At 56.8% G+C, this 25,966-nt stretch overlaps 3 protein-coding genes and 1 long non-coding RNA gene across 17 annotated transcripts in view; 2 read left to right on the top strand and 2 right to left on the bottom strand.

Annotated features, from left to right (window-relative positions):
• LOC112426074 (uncharacterized) overlaps positions 1 to 1,010 on the top strand; it is a 16,780-nt gene extending 15,770 nt beyond the window's left edge. For all 3 annotated transcript variants that reach the window (XR_003017337.2, XR_011617759.1, XR_011617758.1), the window contains one exon: positions 874 to 1,010. This is a non-coding gene — a long non-coding RNA (uncharacterized lncRNA). The remainder of the gene's footprint in view (positions 1 to 873) is intronic.
• LOC105478655 (ras-interacting protein 1) overlaps positions 1 to 12,217 on the bottom strand; it is a 26,556-nt gene extending 14,339 nt beyond the window's left edge. The window contains exons 1-11 of one of the 8 annotated variants that reach the window (XM_071087361.1): positions 12,038 to 12,217; positions 10,936 to 11,243; positions 10,520 to 10,594; positions 9,745 to 9,831; positions 9,468 to 9,488; positions 8,720 to 8,800; positions 7,447 to 7,547; positions 5,765 to 5,913; positions 5,391 to 5,531; positions 4,184 to 4,869; positions 773 to 1,128 (exon numbers count right to left, since the gene is read on the bottom strand). In XM_071087361.1, coding sequence (XP_070943462.1) covers positions 773 to 1,128; positions 4,184 to 4,869; positions 5,391 to 5,531; positions 5,765 to 5,913; positions 7,447 to 7,547; positions 8,720 to 8,800; positions 9,468 to 9,488; positions 9,745 to 9,831; positions 10,520 to 10,594; positions 10,936 to 11,170 — 1,932 coding nt within the window. In that variant the 5' untranslated portion in view covers positions 11,171 to 11,243; positions 12,038 to 12,217. Of the gene's footprint in view, positions 1 to 772; positions 1,129 to 4,183; positions 4,870 to 5,390; positions 5,532 to 5,764; positions 5,914 to 6,131; positions 6,273 to 6,544; positions 6,723 to 7,033; positions 7,188 to 7,446; positions 7,548 to 8,719; positions 8,801 to 9,467; positions 9,489 to 9,744; positions 9,832 to 10,519; positions 10,595 to 10,935; positions 11,597 to 11,617 lie in introns of those variants that run through there. The other 7 variants (XM_071087360.1, XM_071087362.1, XM_071087358.1 and 4 more) reach the window with 7 other exon arrangements.
• Positions 12,218 to 13,900: 1,683 nt separating this feature from the next.
• Positions 13,901 to 19,627, bottom strand: LOC105478657 (fucosyltransferase 1 (H blood group)). Of its 5 annotated transcripts, none has more exons than XM_011736198.3 (5): positions 19,225 to 19,627; positions 18,792 to 19,022; positions 18,390 to 18,625; positions 18,067 to 18,153; positions 13,901 to 17,190 (listed from the first exon to the last, which is right to left on the bottom strand). In XM_011736198.3, the coding sequence occupies exon 5, from the start codon at positions 17,186 to 17,188 to the stop codon at positions 16,088 to 16,090; it is 1,101 nt and encodes a 366-aa protein (XP_011734500.2). In that variant the 5' UTR covers positions 17,189 to 17,190; positions 18,067 to 18,153; positions 18,390 to 18,625; positions 18,792 to 19,022; positions 19,225 to 19,627; the 3' UTR covers positions 13,901 to 16,087. The 5 variants fall into 5 exon arrangements, with proteins under 5 accessions (XP_011734500.2, XP_011734497.2, XP_011734499.2 ...); XM_011736195.3 differs by having other exon boundaries at positions 18,067 to 18,309; XM_011736197.3 differs by lacking the exon at positions 18,067 to 18,153.
• Positions 19,628 to 22,740: 3,113 nt separating this feature from the next.
• On the top strand, positions 22,741 to 25,732 carry LOC105478658 (fibroblast growth factor 21). The gene is made up of 4 exons (XM_011736202.2): positions 22,741 to 22,826; positions 22,923 to 23,326; positions 24,006 to 24,109; positions 25,365 to 25,732. The coding sequence occupies exons 2-4, from the start codon at positions 23,092 to 23,094 to the stop codon at positions 25,653 to 25,655; spliced, it is 630 nt and encodes a 209-aa protein (XP_011734504.1). The 5' UTR covers positions 22,741 to 22,826; positions 22,923 to 23,091; the 3' UTR covers positions 25,656 to 25,732.
• The last annotated feature ends 234 nt before the right edge of the window (positions 25,733 to 25,966 follow it).

The following is a 25,966-nucleotide window of genomic DNA, read 5'->3' on the forward strand; positions in this document are numbered from 1 at the left end:
GCCTCCTGAGTAGCTGGGACCACAAGCGTATACCATCATGCCTGGCTTTTTTTTTTTTTTTTTTTTTTGAGATGGAGTCTTGCTCTGTCACCCTGGCTGGGGTGCAGTGGCACAATCTCGGCTCACCGCAACCTCTGCCTCCTGGGTTCAAACAATTCTCCTGCCTCAGCCTCCTGAGTAGCTGGGATTACAGGCACACACCACCACACCCGGCTAATTTTGTATTTTTAGTAAAGATGGGATTTCTCCATGTTGGTCAGGCTGGTCTTGAACTCCTGGCCTCAGATGATCCACCCACCAAGGCCTCCCAAAGTGCTGGGATTACAGGCCTGAGCCACTGCGCCAGGCCTAATTTTTGGTAGAGACAGGATCTCACTATGTTGTCCAGGTTGGTCTCAAACTTCTGGCCTCAAGCAATTCTTCCACCTTGGCCTCCCAAAGTGCTGGGATTATGGGAGTAAACCGCACACCCAGCGGGGATCTTCTTTCTACAATGGAATCTCCTTAATGAAGACAGTGCTTTCCTCCAACTTTGAATAAAGTGAACTCTTTCCTATTGCTTACTCCAATGGACTCTTTCTCCGTCATCTACTCTCCATCTCCTGTAAATCTCACCTGTGAATCTCTACTCTGGAACCTTGAGGGACCACGCCCCACTAGAGTACCAGAGGCTAGCGCGCCCCTAGGCATTCTAGGAGTTGTAGTTCTGTTGCTCACCCACCAACAGGTGGGGTATAGGGCTCTGGGCGTGCGGGGCTGGGGTGGCGCTTACCTGGGCGTCCTGGTAGCCCTGGAGCAGCAGGAAGTAGGGGTGGTTACTGGGGGCCTGGATGAGGCATTGAGTCAACTGATCGAAGTCTCCGTTGTCTGCAGGTCCGATTTGGGCGTCGGCTGCCCCCGGGGCCATGCTAAGTGCCTGCTGTCTCCGCTCCTGCTGCCGCCGCCGCCGCCCCTGAAGGCTAAGCTCCGACACGCTGCGCCGCAAGGACAAGTTTTCCGAGCGCTCCTTGCCTCCAGACCCAGCTGGGGCCCCTGATCCCGTCACCTGGCCAGGACTGGCCAGCGCCGCCCCGCCCGACGCCGCCCGGGAGCGGTTCTTCTGTGGCCGCCACGAAGGGGCGCCCGTGCCTGCCGAGAGATGGAAAACAGTGAGGCTGAGCCAGGAAAGACAGGGACAGACACAGAGTTGCAGATGATGAGACAAATAACTGGTTACAGAGAGGTGACGCTGCTTCCCACATTTAGGATTTAGGCTTTTGGGTATTCTGTTCCCTGTGCCTGGAACACCTTTCTCTCCTGATTAATACCCTTCTTGCAGTTTTCAGCTCAGGAATTTCATTCATTCTTTTCCATTGAATCATTTATTCTTTTTTTTTTTTTTTTTTTTTTTTTTTTTTCTATACGGAGTCTCGCTCTGTTACCCAGGCTGGAGTGCAGTGGCACGATCTCGGCTGACTGCAACCTCTGCCTCCCAGGTTCAAGCAATTCTCCTGCCTCAGCCTCCCCAGTAGCTGGGACTACAGGCGCTACCTCGCCCGGCTAGTTTTTTTGTATTTTTTTAGTAGAGACGGGGTTTCACCGTGTTCGCCAGGATGGTCTCCATCTCCTGACCTCGTGATCCGCCCGTCTTGGCCTCCCAAAGTGCTGGGATTACAGGCTTGAGCCACCGTGCCCGGCCCATTTGTTCTTTTAACAAGTATTTACTGAGTACCTACTACATGCTTAAGACTGTCAAGTCTCTGGGTAACAGAAAAGACCCTGCCCTCCAGGAGATTGAAACCACCTCTTCCTAAACACCCGTCCCTGACAGTCCAAGTTGAAGCAGGTGACTGCACCACCGGGTACTCTGGGCTTTTTCTGGACCCAGCAAGAACCCTGGCACACAGTAGGCACCGAGTGGAAATGAGCTGAATGAATGGACTAATGTGTTTTCCACTAGGCTTGTGAGATATGGGAGGGTGGAAACCTCATCTGTTAACGTCTCCACTGTATTCCCCAGTGCCCTGAAAACTGTGTGGCCAGGCCGGGCACGGTGACTCATGCTTGTAATCCCAGCACTTTGGGAGGCTGAGGTGGGTGGATCACTTGAGGTCAGGAGTTCAAGACCAGCCTGGCCAACATGGTAAAACCCCATCTCAAAATACAAAAAATTAGCCAGGCGTGGTAGTGGGCGCCTGTCATCCCAGCTATTCGGGAGGCTGAGGCAGGAGAATTGCTTGAACCTGGAGGTGGAGGTCGCAGTGAGCCATGATCGTGCCACTGCACTCCAGCCTGGGCAACACAGCAAGACTCCATCTCAAAAAAAAAAAAAAAAAAAAGGAAAATGTGTGGCCTACACCAGGTGCTCAATGGATATTTTGTCCGTGGGGAGGTGGAGACAATGATTATTATCATCATTCTTTATTAAGCACCTACTCTGTACCAAGCCCTGTGCCCCTTTATCCCACTGAATCCTCACCTAGGATTTTACTGAGATTAACTGTCACAGAATGGGTTGGAATCCAAACCCCAGTTCCAAGCCCATCAGTTTAATTGCGATAACATTCTATCTCCCAAAGGGAGGCTCAGATACAGAAAAGCGTTTAGAAGGCTCCCTGAGCAGACTCCTGCTCTCAGTGCGCCAGGCCCCACCCCTGCCAGGCGCGGTCCAGCACCAGCTATTTCACCATTGACTCTACCTTCTGTTCCAGGCCTGGCCTTCTCTGAGGTCAAGGCCTTCCTTCGCCTCTACAATGTCATCTTCCTCCAGCCCTTTCCTTTCCCATCTGATCCCACTTGGCAGTCAACCCAGCCTAAGGCCGTCTTATCCAAGGCCTGCCCCTCAGAGGCTCCGCCCATCTTAGCCCCAGCAGGCCTGATCTAGGAACCTGTATTCACTCACGTAGGTGTCGCCCCTTCTATGCTCCACCCACATAGGCCCTGCTCAATAACCACCTCAACCTACTTGGCAGAGCTGCCTCCTACCACAGAGACCCATGCGCACTACATGCCACCACTCCTCGCGCGACCCAACACTTTGTGCGCCAGGCCACGCTTTTCCACAAGCCCCGCCCCACCACAGGCCCCGCCCATCTGCTCTGCATCGCTCCCGAGAACATTGTTCGGGCTTACTCCTCCGGCTCCTAGGTCTCTCCAACTCCTTTTTCTTTTTCTGGAGGACAGTTTTTTTTTTTTTTTTTTTTCGTTTTTTGTCTTTTTGAGGAAGTCTCGCTCTGTTCTCCAGGCTGTTGTACAGTGGCGCGATCTCGGCTCACTGCAGCCTCTGCCTCCCGGGTTCAAATGATTCTCATGTCTCAGCCTCCCGAGTAGCTGGGATTACAGGCATGCGCCACCACGCTTGGCTAAGTTTTGTATTTTTAGAAGAGACAGGGTTTCACCATGTTGGCCGGGCTGGTCTCGAACCCCCGACCTCAGGTGATCCCGCCCGCCTCAGCCTCTCAAAGTGCTAGGATTACAGGTGTGAGCCACCACGCCCGGCCAGGACTAGTTCTTTAATTCAAAAAGACCCTTGTCAATATTCAGTATCAAAACAGTTGCGCTATTGATTTCACTTTCTCCCAATTGGCCCCAAGAAACCACATCGAAGAAGAATACATTTTAAGCCACTAAGCTGCAGGATGTACACCTAACAGACCTCGCAGAAACCCTACCAGAAAGTGGGGATTGGGTAGAGAAAGAAACTTTCAAAGGTCAGCAAATTGTTAGTGTCCTCTAACCTACCACACAGGGCGAATCCCTCAGGTCCCTGCGGACTCCTGCCCATTCCACAAACGCTCCTCAGGATCTACTACTCCGCAGACCCCGCTACACACCCCACCTCCTCCAAGGCAGTCTGAAATACCTGCAGAAGGCCCTAACCCCAATTCGGAACCACTTCAGGCCACTCCAAGCCACCACCAGCAACCAGCCCCCGCCCCGCCTAAGCCCCAGCCTCGGCCCCCGTAAAACTCCTGCTCAATCAACAAGCCCCACCCAACTCTCAGGCCCGCCCATCTTGCCGCCCCCGGCCCTGCTCTAGCTCTGCGTTCCACCTGCTAGAGTCCTACACGCACCGTCCAGTCCCCTCCCGCGGGCCCCGCCCCCAGCCAGCCCGCGGGTCCCACAAGCCCCGCCCAGGCCCCGCCCCACGGACCCCGCCTCTCTGGCCCGGAGTGCCCGCCCCAGAGCCCCGCCCGCAGCTCACCTTCGCCATCTGCAGCCCCAAAGGCCTCCTGCTCCAGGCGCCGTGCCTCCTCGCGACCGCGCAGCTCGAAGCGCCGCGCCCAGCCGGGCCGCGCCCGCCACAGCTCCTGCACCAGCAGCGGGCGCTCTGAGTCGCCCAGCACGCGCAGGTGCTCCGCCCGCCACTCGCCGCTTCCCACGCCCGCCGCCGCGGGCCGGCCCAGTGCGTCGCACAGAGCGAAGGCGTCCACGCAGCTGCTCTCGCCCGGGCCGCCACCGGGGCTGCCGGCCAGGCCGTAGCGCTCTAGAGCCTCGGCCACGAGCTCGCGCGCCGTGGAGCGCGCCGTGGCCAGCACGCTCTTGTAGTTGGCGCCCGATGCCAGTCCGGCGCCGAAGATCTTGAGGACCCCCGGGGACGCCGAGGCGCGGGTGGCCAGCGGGGGCTCGGGGGCCACGCCCGCCGCCAGCTCCGGCAGCTTCTTCTCGCTGGCCCAGCGCTGCGCACCCCCCGGGGTCCCAGGGCCTCCCGCGCCGCCGGACCCCGAGGTCCCGGTCCCCGAGCCCCGGAAGAGCTGGGAGATGCGCTTGGCGCGACTACCGGAGGCTCCCCCGGCCGCCTTGACGGCGCCCACTCGCCGCAGCTCCACGTGCGGCGGGGGCGGAGGTAGCGGCTCGCTGCTACGGCTCCCCGTGTCCGACGAAGAAGACCTGGGAGTCCGCCGGGGAACAGAGTCGCGGGAGAGAGACCCGAACAACACGCCAAGACGGGGGTGGAGGACAGATTAGGAGGGAAGTGAGCAGAGACCCAGAGAGAGGACAGGGATCCAGGGTGGATGGACGGGGCGGGGGTGAGGGTTGGCACAGAGACGCGAGGCAAAGAGAGAGAAAATAAATAAATAAATAAATAAATAAATAAATAAAGGCAAGTCCCACAGAAGGAAATTCCAAGAGGTGAGCAGAGAGGGGAGGAAGGAAGGTGAATCAATCCCCCTGCTCTTTCTGTCCTCATCCCGGTGCCGATCTGGCCTCACTCCACCTCCTGCCTGGCCTAGCTCTTACTCCCACAGCGCCCTGGTATCGCTGCGCCCCACCGTCTCGCACTACCCACAAGCTCGCTTGCCCAATTCAGGATGAGGACCGGAGCCAACCCTTTGCAGGACTGGGCCGTGAACAGGGACAGATGGGAGGCAGGTGTGCAGGGCCAGGAGTCCTGCAGAGATGGCACTCACTTGACAGAGGCTGCGCTGGGCCAGCGCCGCCCCAGCTTCGCCAGCTGCTTCCTGGGGGAATTGATCCACAGGCCCACGGGGAGATGAAGCTTCCCGAAGCGGGGGCTTCCGCCCTCCTTCCGTTCACCAGATAGCATGGCCCTAAGGGAAGGCGAGGAAGGCCTCAACTCCTAAGGCACTCTTGTGGGAATGGGGTGGAGGGAACCTGGACTCCGAGTCAGAGGGAGGAGGGGACTGGGGCTCAGACTTGCGAGCCCAGAGGGAGGAGAGGGATGGTACCCTGGATTCCTGGGTCCTGGGATGGAAGATGGCTGGGGGACTGAGTCTTGGGTCCCAGGGAGGAGGGTTTGGGCCGCTGGGTCCCTGGCTCTTACCCTGCTTCGGGTCCGGCACACCCGGAGGCCCTGGCTCCACTGGCCTGGGTCAGTTCCACTGCTCTTGCCTCTGCCACGGCTCCCAGCACTGGGTGGGGGACAGGAAAAGGCAAGAGGAAACCCGGCAGGAAGAGCGGGGAGGGGGCGTCCTGTGAGGAGACCAGGCCTGGGGGAGGAGATCTGGGGAGGATTGGCCCTGCCCCATTCCTTGATTCTGGAATTACGTCGCAGCCAGATGGCCCCCTCCACGACCCAAGGGTCCTGGTTTCCCGCCCTTCTTCCCTCAGGCCGGAGCCCATCCCCAGACCTCTGCTCTCGGGGAACCAAAGGCTAGGATCAGCCCCGTCCAGGGGAGTGAGTCAGATGCTTAGACAACAAGATAAATCTTTATTGGTGCCTCGAATCTGTGGCTTTTTCTTTTGGGACCTGGGGTTGCTCGGCCACTCCACTGCCAAGGCCAAACAGTGAGGACTTGATGAAATCGATCACCTTCCTTCGACAAAATATCCTAGGGGTGGGAGTGGGGTGCAGATCATGGAACCGGGTTGGGTAGTAATTGTGTGGGGGACACCCCTCCCAACCACCCCCTGTGTGACTTTATTCTAGCAATTATCTAAGCCTCGCCCTTCGAAGTCCTCCTATGCAAGCCCCCCGCACTCCATCCCCAGGAAAGTCCTGCTCTCAGTCCTCAGTAGCCCCCAGCCCAGCTTCTGCGTTGGGTTCCTGGAAGCCCCGCCCGTTACTCCAAGCCTAGCCAGCCTTCTTCAACGGGTTGCTCACGCAAAGGTAATGCCGGTTATCAGTGCTAGGGAGCCCCAGATCAGCAGCCCCAGAAGGCGGCCTTTCAGCATTTTCTCGGGCTTCAGAGGCTGGAGGGTATTGGACGACTCCGTGGTCGCCTCCCCCGGGGTTACGATATTTGGGGACGGTTTTTCCTCCTCGACCCTTTTGGGCAACACTGTTAGAGAAAGTGTAAAGAGCAGTCCTGGCAGGGCGTGGAGTTCCTGCCCTGGCAAAGGCAAGCCCGTCCCGGTAGCCTGCCATCCCAGAGATAATCACGCCTTCAACAGTGTAAAGCCTGAACACACCCAAGGGAACGCCTGTCCTCGGGGTCAGAGGCCACGCCCCCGGCGGGAAGCCACACCCCTTGCCCCGAAACCACACCCAACAGGAAGCCACGCCCCCATCGCCGAGGCCACGCCCCCGACGCGGACCCCCAGCTTTCCTGGGCCCTGAATCCTACACTTCTCTCAACCCCACAGCACTGACCTGTGACGCGAAAATTGATGACCGTGGCTGGGCTGGAATTCACAGAGCCCAGCTCGCAGCGGTAGCTGCCTGCATCCTCTGGACCCACCATGGACTTGGTCAGGGTGGGCTCTTTCCCCTTGGACACCAAAGTCTCCGTATTGTTCCCCCAAACCTAGACCCAAGCTCAAGGGGTCACTGAGGCCTGAGGAATTCAGGGGTTGGGGGAGTACCGGGTTGAGAAGATCACAGGGCCTCAGTGTGGGAGGTGGGTGTCCAGGGTGTCACTGGTTGGGGCACGGGATCCCCAGTAGAGACCACACCTAATAGACCACCCGCCTGGGTCATGAGAATCGTGGGTGCAGGCCCACAGATCCAGTACACAAGTATTGTAGTCTAGGGAGTTCAAGGGTTACAGAAGTTGAGGCCCTCACCCTGTAAAAGCTGTAATCAGTGAGGCCTTCAGAAGCCTGATGCCAGTTTAACTCACAGTCCAGGATCATATCTTCCATTTGAGGAACCTCCACATTGCGCTCTGGGGGTGGAGGAAGACCATGGGACACTCTTTCACGGTTCTGTTTGTTTGGTTTTTTGTTTTTTTTTTTTTTTTTTGAGATGGAATCTTGCTCTGTCGCCCAGGCTGGAGTACAGTGGCCTGATCTCGGCTCACTGCAACCTCCGCTTCCCGGGTTCAAGCGATTCTCCTGCCTAAGCCTCCTGAATATCTGGGACTACAGGCGCACGCCACCATGCCCGGCTGATTTTTGTATTTTTAGTAGAGACGGGGTTTCACCACATTGGCTAAGCTGGTCTCGAACTCCTAACCTCAGGCGATCTGTCTGCCTCAGCCTCCCAAAGTGCTGGGATTACAGGCATGAGCCACTGCGCCCGGCCTCCTTCACGGTTCTTTACCCTCCCCTAATCCTCTTACATTTGTTGTAACCCCGTCTTTTCTCTTCTTTTCTTTCTCGCTCGCTTTTTTTTTTTTTTTTTTTTTTTAAGATGAAGTCTCATTCTGTCACCCAGGCTGGAGTGCAGTGGCGCCATCTTGGCTCACTGCAACCTTCACCTCCCAAATTCAAACAATTCTCTGCCTCAGCCTCCCGAGTAGCTGGGATTACAGGTGCCCACCACCATGTCTGACTACTTTTTTTTGTATTTTTAGTACAAAAACGATGGTTTCACCATCTTGGCCAAGCTGCTCTTGACCTCCTGACCTCGTGATTCACCTGCCTCGGCCTCCCAAAGTGCTGGGATTACAGGTGTGAGCCAGCTCGCCCAGCCTCTTTTTTTTTTTTTTTTTTTTTTGACAAGGTCTCACTCTTTTGCCCGGGCTGGAGTGCAGTGGTATGATCGTAGCTCACTGCAGTCTCCAACTCCTGGGTCCAGGCAATCCTCCTGCCTCAGCTTTCCAAGTATCTGGGACTACAGGAACACACCACCACACCTGGCTGATTTTAAAATTTTTTTGTAGAGATGGGGTCTCGCTATGTTGCCCAGGCTGGTCTCAAACTCCTGGCTTCCCGATCCTCCCGTCTCAGCCTCTCAAAGTGCCGGGATTATAGGTGTGAGCCACTGTACCTGGCCTAAACCCTGCCTTTTCTTGTCTACTGCCCCCACACCCCCATCTAAGCTCTCTCTAGTCTGTCTCTCCTATCGCCCCACCCCACCTGCACCAGTTCCTCCTGCTGAGTACAGTTCTCTCACCCCCGCAATCGTAGGACTTTCGACAAGCGTGAACCTCCTTTTTGCAGTTCTTGCACCAGATCAGAGTTTGCAACATCACACCTGGAGGGGCAGAGTCAAGGCTTGTATTTGCCCACTAAGGGGCATGGCTAAAAGGAGAGGTCAGGGCCAAGGGCTGGGGCCAGGTCATCTACGACATTCCTACATGGTCAGAGGAAGGGACAGGACCAGGACGCAGGTGGGTAGGAAGTGGACTCCAACAAGGCTCAGTAAAGAGTGTAAGTAAAGGCCGGGCGTGGTGGCTTACTCCTGTAATCCCAGCACTTTGGGAGCCCGAGGTGGGCAGATCACAAGGTCAGGAGTTCAAGACCAGCCTGACCAACATGGTGAAACCCTGTCTCTACTAAAAATACAAAAATTAGCTGGGTGTGGTGGCGGGCACCTGTAATCCCAGCTACTCAGGGAGGCTGAGGCAGGAGAATAGTTTGAACCTCGGAGGTGGAGGTTGCAGTGAGCCGTGATTGCACCACTGCACTCCAGCCTGGGCGACAGGGTGAGACTGTCTTAAAAAAGAAAAAAAAAAGAGTGTAAGTAGAATATGACCTGCTCCCCAAGAAATCCAAGGTGGAAAAAGAATAGTGGAGACCCAGGAACCTCTCCAAGGCGGAGAATGACAAAACCATCAGGATTCAAAAAGGCGAGTGGGGAAGCAGACTATGTAGAGGGCAGGATGAGGACTAGAGGGTTAACTTCTGTAATCCGGACTCACCACATTTGTTGGGACAATAAGCTGTGTCAAAAGAGAAAAAAAAGAGAGAGAAAGAGATGACAGAGTCAGATTTCTAAATGAAAGATGATGGAAGAGGAGGTTTGGGGAAGAGCTGGGCTTTGGGCTCTTGGGTTTGAGGGAGAAAAGACTTGGGTCTGAAGGAGGAGGCAGTTGGAGAAGCTGAGGAACTGGGCTTGGAGAAGTAAGGGGCTGGAGACAGGGACTCTTGGATAGTGGAAAGAGGAGCTGGGGGACACAGACTCCCATTTTCTCTCACCCTCTTTTTGGAATCGAGCAACATAGGTGGCAAAGGTTTCCTTTTGCAAGTGCAACATCCAAAATAGCTCCTTCACGAAGAGATCACCTGGGAAGACACAGGAACCCCCAGTCCCACGTGTGAGGTGCTGGAAGTTTACTTCTGCCTGCAGAGCTGGCAGTTTACTTCCTGGCCTTCTCAGGAAAGGGCACTAAAATTGACCGTCTAACGTAATGCCAGCCGCTAGGCTAAGCCATGCATATTTTGGGGGATGGGGGAGGGTCTTACTCTGCCACCCAGGCTGGAGTGCAGTGGTGCAATCATGGCTCACTGCAGCCTCAACCTCCTGGACTCAAGCAATCCTCCGGCCTCAACCCCCCAGGTAGCTAGGACTACAGGCACACACCACCATGCCCAGGTTATAGATATGTGTGTAGATATATATATATTGTATTTTTTGTAGAGACAAGGTTTCACCATGTTGGCCAGGCTGGTCTTGAACTACTGAGCTCAAGCAATCTGTCTGCCTCAGCCTCCCAAAGTACCGGGATTATAGACATGAGCTACCCACACCCGGCCAGCAATACACATTTAAACTGAACAACTGAGGGAGCATTTTAGAGCCAAGGGAGCTTCCAAGTCCTTTGCTCAAGGCCATTCAGCTAGGAAGTGGCAGAGCAGGCATTTGAACCTAGGCAGTCTGGCCCCACAGCCTAGTATCTGACCAAGAGACCAGGCAGCACTAATGCTGGCTTCCCTGAGAGATTCTGGACCCCTACTCCCTTGGTGCATTTACCTTTTACATCACTGTCTGTGATGCGTTTCAGATCCTTCAGCAAACTCCAGGACCCCTTTTGCAGTGTGGCCTCGTCTGTCAGGAGAGATAAAACCCCAGATTCCAGCCTTACTGTCTCATTGGCGCGCCTAATCTTAGAAACTACAATACCCATGAGGCCACTGGGCAAGGATGGGCCTGGTTAAGGACTCAGTCGCCCGTTGCCTTCTGGGAATGGTAGTTTTATTACGTAAAATCGCCGGATAAGGATAGGGAAAACAGTATGTACTAGCCCCAGGGAACTTTAGAATCTGCATCTCAGCCTTCTCCATTCCCGAATCCCGGAGACCTTGCTGTCAGCCTCTTCCTCCCCCTGGTCTTATCTCCCTCCTTCCCTTTCCCAGGACCCAGGGGTCCGTGGTCCCCCCTGCCCTCACCAACGACCCCCATATAGGTATCCTCATTAAGCGACAGTTCCTGGAAATCCTTCACGGCTTTCTCTACCCTTTCCATCATGGCTTTGTGATGCTTCGCGTCCAGATGGCCAGGCAGATAATCTTTCTCCAGGGACTTTAGCGCCAGCACGACAGACGGGTCACACATAACACACTCCTCGGCAGGAAGCAAGCAACCGGCCAGCGCCGCACACAGGAGGGTAAAATGTGGCCCCATTGCAGCCGGCGCGCACAGTTCCCGAAGACCGTTAGGAAGGCTGCTCTCACCCCAAACCGAGAGCAGGAGAACGCTAAACGGAGAAAAGCCAAAATCCATCTTAAGAAATCCCACTGGGCTCCCTACCCATGGGGTCCCCAAACCGCGAAAAGAGGATCTTCAGGAAATCTCCAAATAAAGAGGACCTATGTCGTTCATCAAATGCCTCCGAAGTGTGAAACTGAGCCCCAACCCAGGGGACCCCAAATTTAGGGTTCTCACTGCATCCCAATTGAGAGATCAGAAAAACCGTTAAACAGGAAGCATTCATAAGTCCCCAAACTCAGGACCTGGAATCTCCCAACCCCATGCGCCCCTTCCCAAAATCCCAAACTATGGAATTTTCCAAGTCCCCAGATTGACGTGATCCTGAACTCCAACCCTTAAGCGCAACCGTGAGGCACTCACCCGCCAGCCCCCAAAAACCTGTTGAACCTCAAGCTGAAGATTCAAAGCCCAAACCAATAAATCATCTAACACAGACCCAACCACGATATTGTCAAACTCGGAAGTCCTTCAAAACCAAAACACATTCCGAATTCCTAAACCTGGGGTCCGTACTAAGACTTAAGCAAGACTCCATGAGGTCCTCCAGACCCAGGGGGCCCTTGTTCACCCTTCCCCAAAACTAACGGGCTCCCAATTTGCGGGGCGCACCCTTCTGCTTAGAAAAAGGAGCCCTGGTGCATCCTGAACAGTGATGCACCCTAAACAGCCGCTCCCCGACCTCGATTCCTGACTTGTGGCTTCTAACACTGGGGTTCGTTGAGGAGCCCGGTCCAGGTTCTGAGGGCTTTTAAAGAAGAACCCGGGGTCATGACCACCTACGCTAATTTTCCCAGGGCTAAAATCAAGGATTTTGCTGGGGACGAGGGTAAGGTTGGTTGCGTGAAATCGAGAGATTTTCGATGGGGGTCTGAGTCACGGAGGATCCCCTCTCCTCAGGGAACTCCTGCAACCACCCGCTGCGAGCTTCTCACGTAGGGGCCCGAATTCCCTTATAGATATTCCTTGGGCGTTCCTTGGCCCCACCCAGAAACCCAACTCTGTCTGATTGGACTGCAACAAAGGGAGGCCCCGCCTATCGCTCCATGACGTCACAGAGGCTGCCCTTTTTGGACTAGAACTTTCCCTGCATCTACCGAAGAGGAAGGCTCCTGACTGCTCTGGCTTCCAGAGTCAAGGACCGGACTCTAGCGTTCAGCTTTCTCCCCTCTCCTTGCCCCAGGACCCAGGCTTTGGGCTAGATCCGGCCCCCCAAGCCGCTGCCGCCCCTACCGCGGTCCTTGGAAACGGCTGTCGAGCTACGAAGTGGACATTTTAGCCATAAGACTACAATTCCCAAAATGTCCTGGGGCCTCTTTCTCTGTAGCTGATTAGCGCTGCCAACCCCATAGCTTTCCGGGAAATGTAGTTCAATGATAATCCGTTCGCTCCCTCCTCCGCCTCTTCTCTCCACGCGGAGGACCCAGCGGGAGGAGAGGACTGGGGGCCAATACTGAGGGTCCAGAAGAGAGCAACTGGGGGCTCAGACGTTTGGGTCCTGGAAGGTCTGTCTCTCCTGTGTGACTGAAACAGGAAACCAGAAAAACAGGGACCAGGCCGGGCGCGGTGGCTCAAGCCTGTAATCCCAGCACTTTGGGAGGCCGAGGCGGGCGGATCACAAGGTCAGGAGATCGAGACCACAGTGAAACCCCGTCTCTACTAAAAATACAAAAAAAATTAGCCGGGCGCGGTGGCGGGCGCCTGTAGTCCCAGCTACTCAGGAGGCTGAGGCAGGAGAATGGCGGGAACCCGGGAGGCGGAGCTTGCAGTGAGCCGAGATCGCGCCACTGCACTCCAGCCTGGGCAACAGCGTGAGACTCCGTCTCAAAAAAAAAAAAAAAAAAAAAAAAAACAGGGACCACAACTCTCACAAGTCCAGCAACAAGGAGCTGTCAGATCTAAGTAGGGACAGTACTCCCAATCACGAGTAATAAAAATCCTCAGGGCCGGGCGCGGTGGCTCACGCCTGTAATTCCAGCACTTTGAGAGGCCAGGTGGGCGGATTGCCTGCGGTCAGGAGTTCGAGACCAGCCTGGCTAACATGGTGAAACCCCTCTTTTTTTTTTTTTTTTTTTTTTGAGACGGAGTCTCGCTCTGTCGCCCAGGCTGGAGTGCAGTGGCCGGATCTCAGCTCACTGCAAGCTCCGCCTCCCGGGTTCGGGCCATTCTCCTGTCTCAGCCTCCTGAGTAGCTGGGACTACAGGCGCCCGCCACCTCGCCCGGCTAGTTTTTTGTATTTTTTAGTAGAGACGGGGTTTCACCGTGTTAGCCAGGATGGTCTCGATCTCCTGACCTAGTGATCCGCCCGTCTCGGCCTCCCAAAGTGCTGGGATTACAGGCTTGAGCCACCGCGCCCGGCCGGTGAAACCCCTCTTTACTAAAAATAAAAAAATTAGCTGGACATGGTGGCACACATCTGTAGTCCCAGCTACTCGGGAGGCTGAGGCAGGAGAATCACTTGAACCCAAGAGGTGGAGGTTGCAGTGAGCTGAGATCACACCACTGCACTCCAGCTTGGGTGACTCGGTCTTCAAAAAAAAAAAAAAAAAGTCTTCAGAAGTACCCACCTTTTCCTCCACTCCCTTACACACACACAAACACACACACACGGCAGCTCTGACTCCAAAAAAGCTGCAGAGACAGAGGTTGGTGCTGTAGACTTTTAATTCATACCTCCTGCTCTCTTACCTGCGGCAGCTGAGTTGGGAACAGTGCTGTAACTGTAACAATTGTACTGTAAGTGTAACTCCCTGATAAGCTTGGAGGCATGGGATCCTGGATGAGTAGATAGGGGATGTGATCAGAGTTGACTAAGTTTAAGATTTCTTCTTTCACCCTCCAAAAAAAAGCAAGGGACTCGTGAGATCTCAACAATCCTGTCCACCTTGGCCAGACCTCGTGCTCCTGCCTGGATTTGAGGCTGGGTTCAGTGTCTGCAGGCCTTTAGATCCTTTTATCTCAGACCTGCCCAAAGCCAGATGTAATGGTTCTGGGTGTTCAGGGGCAGACAATGGTTAGCAATGAGCACAGTGCTTGCCAGCTTGTCACAAAAACAGAGGGTGTGTTTATGCCTCCACACTTCCAGAAAACAGATCCCAGACCCCCAGCGGCCCACCTGCAGAGAAAGACCATCTTCCTTCATTGTGAGAGGAAACCTGAACTCAGACCCAATATATGCAACTCTGGCAGTTTATGAGCTTTAAAAAAAGTGTCCCTGGATCCCTGGAAAGTTCTGCTCCAGAAGCTGCACCATTTTAGCAGTGATCCCTCACCCCACTTTCACGTTTTAGCCTGTCTGCTCAAAACAAACAAAAAAAAGTCTTTGAGGGGCTGGAGGGCTGGCTGGACGGAGTCCTGCTCTGCTCACCAACTACCCCAGCTTCTCCAGAGACTGTGAACAGAGCAAGACGCTGGCCAACTAGAGATGGTTTGTTTTCCATCTCGATTTTTCCAGCAATGGTGGGGCACTCGTTAGATGCTACAATTAGGTTGTACATTCATTAGATTCTTCACTTGGCCAGGTGTGCTGGTTCACGTCTGTAATCCCAGCATTCTGGGAGGCCAAGGTGGGAGGATTGCTTGAGCCCAGGAGTTCAAGAACAGCCTGGGCAATATCACAAGACCTTGTCTCTACAAAAATTTTAAAAAATTATCCGGGCTGGGCATGGTGGCTCACGCCTGTAATGCCAGCACTGTGGGAGGCCGAGGCGGGCAGATCACGAGGTCAGGAGATTGAGACCATCCTGGCTAACACAGTGAAACCCCATCTCTACTAAAAATACAAACAAAAATTAGCTGGGTGTGGTGGCAGTCGCCTGTAGTCCCAGCTACTCCAGAGGCGGAGGCAGAATGGCATGAACTCGGGAGGCGGAGCTTGCAGTGAGCTGAGATCGCGCCACTGCACTCTGGCCTGGGCTACAGAGAGACTCCGTCTCAAAAAATATATATAAATAAATAAATAAAAAATAAAAAATAAAATTATCCGGGCCGGGCACTGTGGCTCACGCCAGTAATGCCAGCACTTTGGGAGGCCGAGGCAGGTGGATCACAAGGTCAAGAGATCAAGACCATCCTGGCCAACATAAAAATACAAAAATTAGCTGGGCATGATGGCGTGTGCTTGTAGTCCCAGCTACTCAGGAGGCTGAGGCAGGAGATTCGCTTGAACCCAGGAGGCGGAGGTTGCAGTGAGCCAAGATCACGCCACTGCACTCCAGCCTGGGCAACAGGGCGAGACCCAACAGGGCGAGGCCACTCCAGCCTGGGCAACAGAGCGAGAAAACAAAAACTAAAAAGATTATTCACCTTAGTTATCTGGATTTCCAGAACCCCATCCTGTCTCTAAGGGCCCTGCAGGGTTCTTTACAGGCATCAAATCTGGCCCTCTCTAGAAGTCTCCCTCTAGAATCACTCCAGAAACACAGAAGGGGACTTGGTGAATGTTTGCTCTGGACAATCATATTTTCCTTCAGTCTTTGGAGGACCCAAGGGAGAAGTAACCCCTCTTCTAGAATAGACCAAAGGGAGAGTTTCCTATTCCTGGGGGCAGCCATCTGGAAGTACTGTAGATATGGGCTGGGAAGAGCAGTTGGGCACTGTGGCTTCTAGAACTGCCTGCCAGCCATCAGGAAAAGATGTTTTGCTAGTTCTAGAATGTTCGGACAGTTCCAGAAAGGTCCCCCTTCTCTCCGACTCTCCCAACTAGAATCGCTCTGGAAACGGGCACCCATTTGCTTCAGGAACACCACAGACTTCTCCAGAAGATGCCAGGCCTAGAGCCATGTACTGCTGGCTCTAGAAAGATCAGGCTATTTCAGAAAATCTCCCCGGCTCTCAAGGCTCAGCCAATGTCCAGAGTGGAGACAAGTCTGCATTAATGCCCACCCACTCGGGCAGGAAGGCAGCCTCTGGCTTAAAGATCTTCAGGAACTCAGAGTCTGGCAGGGTGAAGTTGGCCAGGTAGACAGTGTCTCCGCCAGCCAGGTAGGCAGCCCAGAAGCCGAAGGTGCCAATGGTCATAATGGTGTGGTTGCACTGTGTGAGCAGGGCAAAGTCTTTCCACGGTGTAGCCTCCTGTCCATCGCCAGCAAACGTCACGTCGCCCTGGGAGGTGTCGATGTTTTCTTTACACCACTCCATGCCGTTGCTGGTAACCACAAAAACGGGGGCTTCGTGCCGTGCCCGGAACCAGTCCATGGCCTGCCGGAGGTAGGCGCTGTCGCCCACCACACCCTGCCAGCGCTGAGGCATAACCTGCAGATAGTCCCCACGGCGCACGTGGACGCCCACAAAGGTGCGCGGGCGGTCCCCCGTGCGGCCCAGGCGGAGCTGACCCAGCACACTCTGCGCCTCTTCCCGAAGGTGGTCGTGCAGGGTGAACTCCCTGCGGATCTGTTCCCGTAGATGGTGGAAGAAAGTCCAAGAGCAGGGGAAGCCAGAGAGCTTCAGGAAAGGATCCCTCAAGTCCGCATACTCCTCCGACATCCAGTCGTGAAGCTGCAGCTCCCGCCACGGTGTGCGGCTGTCCACTTCTGGGGCCAGCACGGGCAGGGTGATGCGGAATACCGGCGCCAGGGCGGCATGCATGGCAGGCAGGATGAAGGCCCGGCGGCCATTGAGCTGGGCCAGAGCCAGCAGCGTGGCATACTGTCCCATCTGATTACCAAACCGACCATCGGGATAGATAGTCCAGGTGCCGGAGAGGGAGGCAGAGTTCTGGGGACAGGAAGAGGAGGTGTTGGGGCCCACTGGGGTACCTGGCAGGCAGAAGATGGCCACCGGGGGTGTCACCAGGCGGCGATCTGGACACAGGATCGACAGGCGTAGGCCATGTGGAAAGCTGTCTTGGTGGATATGGAGGAAGAAGGAGAGCGCAGAGAGGACACAGACTAGCAGGAAGGCCAGGCAGAGCTGACGACGGCTCGGGGGCCACATGGCTGCAGGGGAGGAAAGGTGAATTAGCAAATACACACAGACTAGGGAGGGGAGGCTGAGGAGGGATGTGGGGGAAGGGAGGTGCCTGGGGTGCAGCACTCCTTAGTCCCAGGGAAAGAGAAAGTCACAGGTTTAGACTCCTGGGGCTGAGGTAGAGAGCGCCGGAGTCCTAGGTTTGAGGGATGAGAGCCTTGGAATTTCGGGGCATGGGGATTGGAAAACAAGTGGTTTTCAAGATAGCCATGATTTGGCTGGGCGCCGTGGCTCACACCTGTAATTCCAGCATATTGAGAGGCTGAGATGGGAGGATTCCTTGAGCCTAGGAGTTCAAGATCAGCCTGGGCAACAGAGCAAGACTCCGCTTTTACAAAAGAAATTTAAAATTAGCTTGGCATGGGCCAGGAGGGGTGGCTCACACCTGTAATTGCGGCACTTTGGGACACCAAGGCGGGCGGATCACCTGAGGTCTGGAGTGGGAGACCAGACTGACCAACATGGAGAAACCCTGTCTCTACTTAAAATACAAAAGTAGCCAGGCGTGGTGGCGCATGTCTGTAATCCCAGCTACTAGGGAGGCTGAGGCATGAGAATCGCTTGAACCCGGGAGGCGCGGGTTGTGGTGAGCCGAGATCGTGCCATTACACTCGAGCCTGGGCAACAAGAGTGAAATTCCGTTCCCCCCCCCCCAAAAAAAAATAGCTTGGCATAGCGGCACGTGTCTGTGGTTTCAGCTACACCGGATGCTAAGGCGGGAGGACCCCGGGAGCTCACAATGAGCCGCGATAGCACCACTGACTGCACTCCAGCTTGGGCGACAGAGAGGGACCCTCTCAAAAAAAAAAAAGCAAAACAGACAGCCATGGTCCAGGTTCCTGCACCTTTCCTGCAGGAATCTCGAGTCTCCCCTCCTGTAAGGTCCGCTGATACTGGACTCTTCCATCAGCCTGTTTCTCAGGAGTGGCTGTCTGTGAGGAACAAAATCCACCACAGAGGTGGTGATGGGAAGCGATAGTCAAAGTAAAACAAGAGAGGCTGGAGGGTCAGGAGCGGAAGCAGCATCTTGGTTCCTGGAGAAGTAATGGCTGGGGAGGCGGCGGAGAGTCTTAGGGCCTTAGGAAGACCTGGAGAAGAGGTTGGGGGTGCACCTCCTGGCTCTGAAGGAGTTGTTGCTGGGTCCCAGGCACCGGCAGTCCCCACTTACCAGAGCTGCTTGCAGGTGGCAGATCCACAGTCCGCTTTGCGTGGCCGGAGCGCGCCCTCTACAAAGGCAGGCCACATCCGGCCGCCCCTGGAACGCCAGGCGTCCGGCTCTTCGGCCTCGCAGCCCTCCCCTCCGCGCAGCCTGTCCGGACTGGCAGCGAGGGCTTGGGGAGGGGAGGGAGGAGGGGGCGCGGCCGGGAGTTTCTCAGCGTCCGCCTTCCCGGGCTGGGCAGATGGCTGGAAGGTGGAGGCCCGCCCCTCACTTGGCGCCGAGCCCCAGCGCCCCGGGCTAGGGCGATGGCCCCTGGACCCACCGCTCCCCAGATCGGGGATGTGGGGGACCGCGCCCTGCCCCTCCGCCCCGGCATTGACCTCCGTGAAGGCTTCACCCGGGGCAGCCTACCTGGCTTGCGAGCAGCCGCGGCATCATTGCGTGAACCCGGAGACGGAGCTCCCAGTTGCAATGCTCGAGCCGGGAGGTCCAATCCGCCGCCCTCTCCCTTCTGGTGCCAGGGCTTAGAGTCGGCCCCCGGCACCTGGGTGCGTCGAGCCTGGCCACGCCCCAGCGGCTGGGCAGGGCCCCCGCACCTGGTCCGGGCGAGTGGAGCGATCGTCCGCCCCCGGCCGCATCCTCCTGGGGAATGGAGAACCTGTTTGCCAGGCTGCCGCGGGAGCGCGCGAGGGCCTCCAGCCTGCAGGTGCCCCCCGCGCCCACCAGGGTCTCCGATCTCCCACCCACCCAACCCGCCGTCCACACTCAAATTCCAGAATCCCAGCTTCTAGTCACTCCTTTTGGGGAATTCTAGGGTCCCGTGCTAAACTGCTACTTTCCAGACCTGCATTGCACCGAGGCAACCATTCCAATGCTGGAGACCGGAGTGGAACAGGATCTGTTTCCCATGCCGTCAGCGGGGGCCGTGGCTGCGGGCGCCAGAAACAAAGGCCTCTGCCCGCTTGTCACCTAATGAAAGCATTTTCTCTGGTCCAAGGCCCACCTCCAGCATCGCCAACCCCAAGCAGGGCGGCTGATGTAGGGTCCAGCCTTACGGGGCTTTGAGGGTGTTCTTCCCCTGTGCGGAGACCAGAGATTGTAAGAAATAAAGACACAAGACAAAGAGATAGAAAACAGTTGGGCCCGGGGGACCGCTACCACCAAGACGTGGAGAGCTGTAGTGGCCCTGAATGGCTTGGCGCGCTGGTATTTGTTGCCTACAAGACAAGGGGGCAGAGTAAGGAGAGTGAGTCTCCAGGTGATTGATAAGGTCAAGTCACGTGATCACGGGACACGGGCTCTTCCCTTTTAGGTAGCTGAGGCAGAGAGGGAAGGCAGCATCAGCGTTTTCTTCTATGCACTTATAAGAAAGATCAAAGACTTTAAGACTTTCATGATTTCTTCTACTGCTATCTACTACGAACTTCAAAGAGGAACCAGGAGTACCAGAGGAACATGAAAGCGGACAAGGAGCATGACCACTGAAGCACAGCACCACAGGGAGACGTTTAAACCTCTGGATGACTGCGGCCAGGCCCGGATAATATCCAGCCTTCCACAAGGAGCTGGTGGAGCAGAGTGTTCCCTGACTCCTCCAAGGAAAAGAGTTTCCCTTTCACAGTCTGCTAAGTAACGGGGGTTCTTCCCAGACACTGGCCTTACCGCTTGATCAAGGAGCCCTCAAGCAGCCCTTATGCGGGCGTGACAGAAGGCTCACCTCTTGCCTTCTAGGTCACTTCTCACAATGTCCCTTCAGCACCTGACCCTATGCCCGCCGGTTATTTCTTGGTTATATTAATAATACAACAAAGAGTAATGGTAAAAGCTAATGATTAATAATGTTTACACTAATGATTGATAATGTCATGATCACCTCTATATCTAATTTGTATAATGACTATTCTTATTCTCACTATTTTCTTTATTATATGGAAACAGTTTGTGCCTTCAGTCTCTTGCCTTGGCACCTGGGTAATCCTCCACCCACAGACTGACTCTCACATTGAAGATACATCGATGTCAAGGACTCAGCAGTTTGACTTGATTCCCAGAAGTTTAACCATTATCTAGGATCCAGGCTCAGGACTCCCAGCACCCAGACCCTTCCAGTCACACCCAGCAGTCCAGACCCCCAGCCCCTCCTCCCTCAGACCCAGGAGCCCAGGTTCCCCAGCCCATCCTCCCTCAGATCCAGGAGTCCAGGCTCCAGTCCCTCTTTCCTCAGACCCAGGAGTCCAGGCCCCCAGCCCCTCCTCCCTCAGACCCCGGAGTCCAGGCCCGCAGCCCCTCCTCCCTCAGACCCCGGAGTCCAGGCCCCCAGCCCCTTCTCCCTCAGACCCAGGAGTCCAGGTTTTCCAGGCCCTCCTCCCTCAGATCCATGAGTCCAGACCCCCAGCCCTCCTCCCTCAGACCCAGAAGTCTAAAACCCCAGCCCTCCTCCCTCAGACCCAGGAGTCCAGGCTCCAGTCCCTCTTTCCTCAGACCCAGGAGTCCAGGCCCCCAGCCCCTCCTCCCTCAGACCCCGGAGTCCAGGCCCCCAGCCCCTTCTCCCTCAGACCCAGGAGTCCAGGTTTTCCAGGCCCTCCTCCCTCAGATCCATGAGTCCAGACCCCCAGCCCTCCTCCCTCAGACCCAGAAGTCTAAAACCCCAGCCCTCCTCCCTCAGACCCAGGAGTCCAGGCTCCAGCCCCTCCTCCCTCAAACCCAGGAGTCCAGATCCCCAGCCCCTCCTCCCTTAGATCCAGGAGTCCCGGCTCTAGTCCCTTTCCTCAGACCCAGGAGTCCAGACCCCAGCCCTTCCTCCCTCAGACCCAGGAGTCCAGACCCCCAGCCCCTCCTCCCTCAGACCCAGGAGTCCAGGCCCCTGTCCCTCCTCCCTCAGACCCAGGAGTCCCAAGACCCACAGGCCCTCCTCCCTTAGACCCAGGAGTCCAGGTTTTCCAGGCCCTCCTCCCTCAGACCCAGGAGCCCAGACCCACAGGCCCTCCTCCCTCAGACCCAGGAGTCCAGGTTTTCTAGGCCCTCCTCCCTCAGATCCATGACTCCAGACCCCCAGCCCTCCTCCCTCAGACCCAGAAGTCTAAAACCCCAGCCCTCCTCCCTCAGACCCAGGAGTCCAGGCTCCAGCCCCTCCTCCCTCAAACCCAGGAGTCCAGATCCCCAGCCCCTCCTCCCTTAGATCCAGGAGTCCCGGCTCTAGTCCCTTTTCTCAGACCCAGGAGTCCAGACCCTCAGCCCTTCCTCCCTCAGACCCAGGAGTCCAGGCCACCAGCCCCTCCTCCCTCAGACCCAGGAGTCCAGGCCCCCAGCCTCTCCTCCCTCAGATCCAGGAGTCCAGGCCCCAGCCCCTCCTCCCTCAGACCCAGGAGTCCAGGCCCCAGCCCCTCCTCCCTCAGACCTAGGAGTCCAGGAGCCCCCAGCCTCTCCTCCCTCAGACCTAGGAGTCCAGGCCCCCAGCCTCTCCTCCCTCAGACCTAGGAGTCCAGGCCCCCAGCCTCTCCTCCCTCAGACCTAGGAGTCCAGGCTCCCAGCCCCTCCTCCCTCAGACCCAGGAGTCCAGACCCACAGGCCCTCCTCCCTCAGACCCAGGAGCCCAGGTTTTCCAGGCCCTCCTCCCTCAGACCCAGGAGTCCAGGCCCCCAGCCCCTCCTCCCTCAGATCCAGGAGTCCAGACCCCCAGCCCCTCCTCCCTCAGACCCAGGAGTCCAGACCCCCAGCCCTCCTCCCTCAGACGTAGAAGTCCTAATCTTGTACCCTTAGGGGCTCCAGGAAATTAGCCAACCTGTCTTCCCTGTGGGTGCCCACTCCAGAGCGTGGCTTGGCTGCCAACTCCAGTCAGGGACTCTCAGCCACCCCTCCCCCCAGGTTATTTTATGAGCACCTGCCTGGGCCTGGGATGGCTTCTCTGGTGAAAGAAACACCAGGATTGCATCAGGGAGGAGGAGGCTGGGATGGCCAGAGTCTGAGCATCCGAGCAGGGACAGATGAGGTTGAGGCTGGCCCACGGCCAGATGAGAGGCTTCCACGGCAGGACACCTGTGTCTTCGCTGTGGTCGCTTCTTTCACACAGCAATTGCCGCCTTGCTGAGGATCAAGGAACCTCAGTGTCAGATCACGCCGTCCCTCCAAACTTAGAAATTCAGATGGGGCGCAGAAATTTCTCTTGTTCTGCGTAAATGTGATCTACATAAATGTTCCAAGAGGTGGTTTTTCCAGGAGCCCAGCACGCCTCCTCCCTCCAACTCGGGGACTTGAGACCCCAGATCCTTCTCTCTGAGACTCAGGAATCTGGGCCCCCAGCCCCCTTCACCTGGGTCCCAGCTAACCCGATCCTCCTCTCCCTGGTCCCCTAGACCCAGGAGTCCGGCCCCCCATTGAAAGGACCCCCAGGTTACATCATCCATTCAGGCTGCCCTTGCCACGATGGAATTCTGTGGCTCCTGCCAAGTGGGTCAAATGCCATGGGTCAGGCGCAGGGAGGGTGATTGGGCGGGACTGTCTGGGTATAAATTCTGGAGCTTCTGCATCTATCCCAAAACACAGAGTGCTCTGTCTGCTGAAGATCCAGCCGAAGGAGGACGCAGGCACTCAGGCCACCTGAGCAGCGATCTGTGAATCTGCTCACCTGGACAGCCGGAATCTGGCACCGATTCTAAACCACTAGCTTCTCCAAGCTCACACCCCGGAGATCACCTGAGGACCTGAGCCATTGATGGACTCGGACGAGACCGGGTTCGAGCACTCAGGACTGTGGGTTCCTGTGCTGGCTGGTCTTCTGCTGGGAGCCTGCCAGGCACACCCCATCCCTGACTCCAGTCCTCTCCTGCAATTCGGGGGCCAAGTCCGGCAACGGTACCTCTACACAGATGATGCCCAGCAGACAGAAGCCCACCTGGAGATCAGGGAGGATGGGACAGTGGGGGGCGCTGCTCACCAGAGCCCCGAAAGTGAGTGTGGGCCAGAGCCTGGGTCTGAGGGAGGAGGGGCTGTGGGTCTGCATTCCTGGGTCTGAGGGAGGAGGGGCTGGGGGTCTGGACTCGTGGGTCTGAGGGAGAAGGGGCTGGGGGTCTGGACTTGTGGGTCTGAGGGAGGAGGGGCTGGGGTCCTGGACTCCTCGGTCTGAGGGAGCGGGGGCCGGGGTCCTGGACTCCTTGGTCTGAGGGAGCGGGGGCTGGGGATCTGGACCCCTGGATCTGAAGGAGGAGGGGCTGGGGTCTGGGTCTGAAGGAGGAGGGGCTGGGGTCTGGGTCTGAAGGAGGAGGGGCTGGGGTCTGGGTCTGAGGGAGGAGGGGCTGGGGTCTGGGTCTGAGGGAGGAGGGGCTGGGGTCTGGGTCTGAGGGAGCAGGGGCTGGGGTCTGGGTCTGAGGGAGCAGGGGCTGGGGTCTGGGTCTGAGGGAGGAGGGGCTGGGGTCTGGGTCTGAGGGAGCAGGGGCTGGGGGCTGGGTCTGAGGGAGGAGGGGCTGGGGTCTGGGTCTGAGGGAGCAGGGGCTGGGGACCTGGACTCCTGGATCTGAGGGAGGAGGGGGGGCTGCGGGCTTGGACTCCCAGGGCTGGGACAGAGCCGGGTGGTGGGACAGAGACAGGTGGGAGGGATCCTCTAAGCACCTTCTCGCTTTCTCCCCTTAGGTCTCCTGCAGCTGAAAGCCTTGAAGCCAGGAGTTATTCAAATCTTGGGAGTCAAGACATCCAGATTCCTGTGCCAGAAGCCAGATGGGGCCCTGTATGGATCGGTGAGTTTCCCGGACCCTCCTCACCACCCACCGTGCTCCTCCTATCTGTCGTCCTCATAGCCTGGGGTCTTGCTCATCCCCCTCCCTGGAGCCAAACTTGATTCTATTCGCTCTGCACACCCCCAACTGCAACCTTTGGAGGTTGAAGTTGTTGACATCAATGTTTGCAAGATGAGGAAACTGAGGCCCAGGCCGAGGCACCACTGACCTCAATCATGTGATGTGTGGATGCTGGAGTGGCCTGAGACTCGGGTTATTGGGAGTCTCGTGACTCAGTAACCCCTGCACCTGCCCACACGGCCCCTGAGTGCATGGCTCATGCTGGGCACGGGGACACTCAGGGAAGCCATGGCCACTAAAGTGACCAGGACCTTGAGTGCTAGGGAGACCCCCGCCTGGCCTTAGAGAGCATTGACGGCTTCTCCGAGGGCTGGAATGTTCTCTGTGAAGTCTGAACTGGAAGGCCTGGGGTCAAAATGAAAACTGCCTTCGCTGTTCTGTTTCCTAGAGGAGAGACTGGGTCCTGGACTCCTGGGTCTGAGGGAGGAGGGGCTGGGGTCTGGACCCCTGGGTCTGAAGGAGGAGGCGCTGGGGGCCTGGACTCCTGGGTCTGAGGGAGGAGAGGCTGGGGGCCTGGACTCCTGGGTCTGAGGGAGGAGGGGCTGGGGGCCTGGACTCCTGGGTCTGAGGGAGGAGGGGCTGGGGTCTGGACCCCTGGGTCTGAAGGAGGAGGCGCTGGGGGCCTGGACTCCTGGGTCTGAGGGAGGAGAGGCTGGGGGCCTGGACTCCTGGGTCTGAGGGAGGAGGGGCTGGGGGCCTGGACTCCTGGGTCTGAGGGAGGAGGGTCTGGGGGCCTGGACTCCTGGGTCTGAGGGAGGAGGGGCTGGGGGCCTGGACTCCTGGGTCTGAGGGAGGAGGCGCTGGGGGTCTGGACTCCTGGGTCTGAGGGAGGAGGCGCTGCTGACCGGGACTCCTGGGTCTGAGGGAGGAGGCGCTGCTGACCGGGACTCCTGGGTCTGAGGGAGGAGGCGCTGCTGACCGGGACTCCTGGGTCTGAGGGAGGAGGCGCTGCTGACCGGGACTCCTGGGTCTGAGGGAGGAGAGGCTGGGGTCTGAACCCCTGGGTCTGAGGGAGGAGGTGCTGAGGGACCTGGACTCCTGGGTCTGAGGGAGGCAGGGCTGGGGCCTGGATCCTGGATCCTACAGCAGGAAAACATAGAGGGACCCTGTCTCTGATCCTGTTTTTATCCCCTAGCTCCACTTTGACCCTGAGGCCTGCAGCTTCCGGGAGCTGCTTCTTGAGAACGGATACAATGTTTACCAGTCCGAGGCCCACGGCCTCCCACTGCACCTGCCGGGAAACAAGTCCCCACACCGGGACCCTGCATCCCAAGGACCAGCTCGCTTCCTGCCACTACCAGGCCTGCCCCCCGCACCCCCAGAGCCGCCAGGAATCCTCGCCCCCCAGCCCCCCGATGTGGGCTCCTCGGACCCTCTGAGCATGGTGGGACCTTCCCAGGCCCGAAGCCCCAGCTATGCTTCCTGAAGCCAAAGGCTGTTTACTATGACATCTCCTCTTTATTTATTAGGTTATTTATCTTATTTATTTTTTTATTTTTCTTACTTGAGATAATAAAGAGTTTGAGAGGAGGATGAGAATGAGCCTGTGTGAGTGTCTGAGGGAAGACATGGGATCTGTTTCGTCTCCCTTGCCCCGTACAATCCCCTTTACACTTCCCCTCATGTGGTCCTAGGGTCCTGGCTTCCCACTGGGCCTCTTCTTCTCCTCTCTTCTCTTTTCTTCTCTTCTCTTTTTTTTTGAGATGGAGTCTCGCTCTGTCACCCAGGCTGGAGTGC

The sequence above is a fragment of the Macaca nemestrina genome, chromosome 20, assembly GCF_043159975.1.
Source record: "Macaca nemestrina isolate mMacNem1 chromosome 20, mMacNem.hap1, whole genome shotgun sequence".
Taxonomy (NCBI): domain Eukaryota; kingdom Metazoa; phylum Chordata; class Mammalia; order Primates; family Cercopithecidae; genus Macaca; species Macaca nemestrina.

Coding starts and splice junctions, on each gene's coding strand:
- LOC105478657 (XM_011736199.3), bottom strand. CDS start 17,188: ATGTGGCCCCCGAGCCGTCGTCAGCTCTGCCTGGCCTTCCTGCTAGTC.
- LOC105478658 (XM_011736202.2), top strand. CDS start 23,092: ATGGACTCGGACGAGACCGGGTTCGAGCACTCAGGACTGTGGGTTCCT. Junction 23,327..24,005: donor TGCTCACCAGAGCCCCGAAA/GTGAGTGTGGGC, acceptor TTCTCCCCTTAG/GTCTCCTGCAGCTGAAAGCC. Junction 24,110..25,364: donor ATGGGGCCCTGTATGGATCG/GTGAGTTTCCCG, acceptor TTTATCCCCTAG/CTCCACTTTGACCCTGAGGC.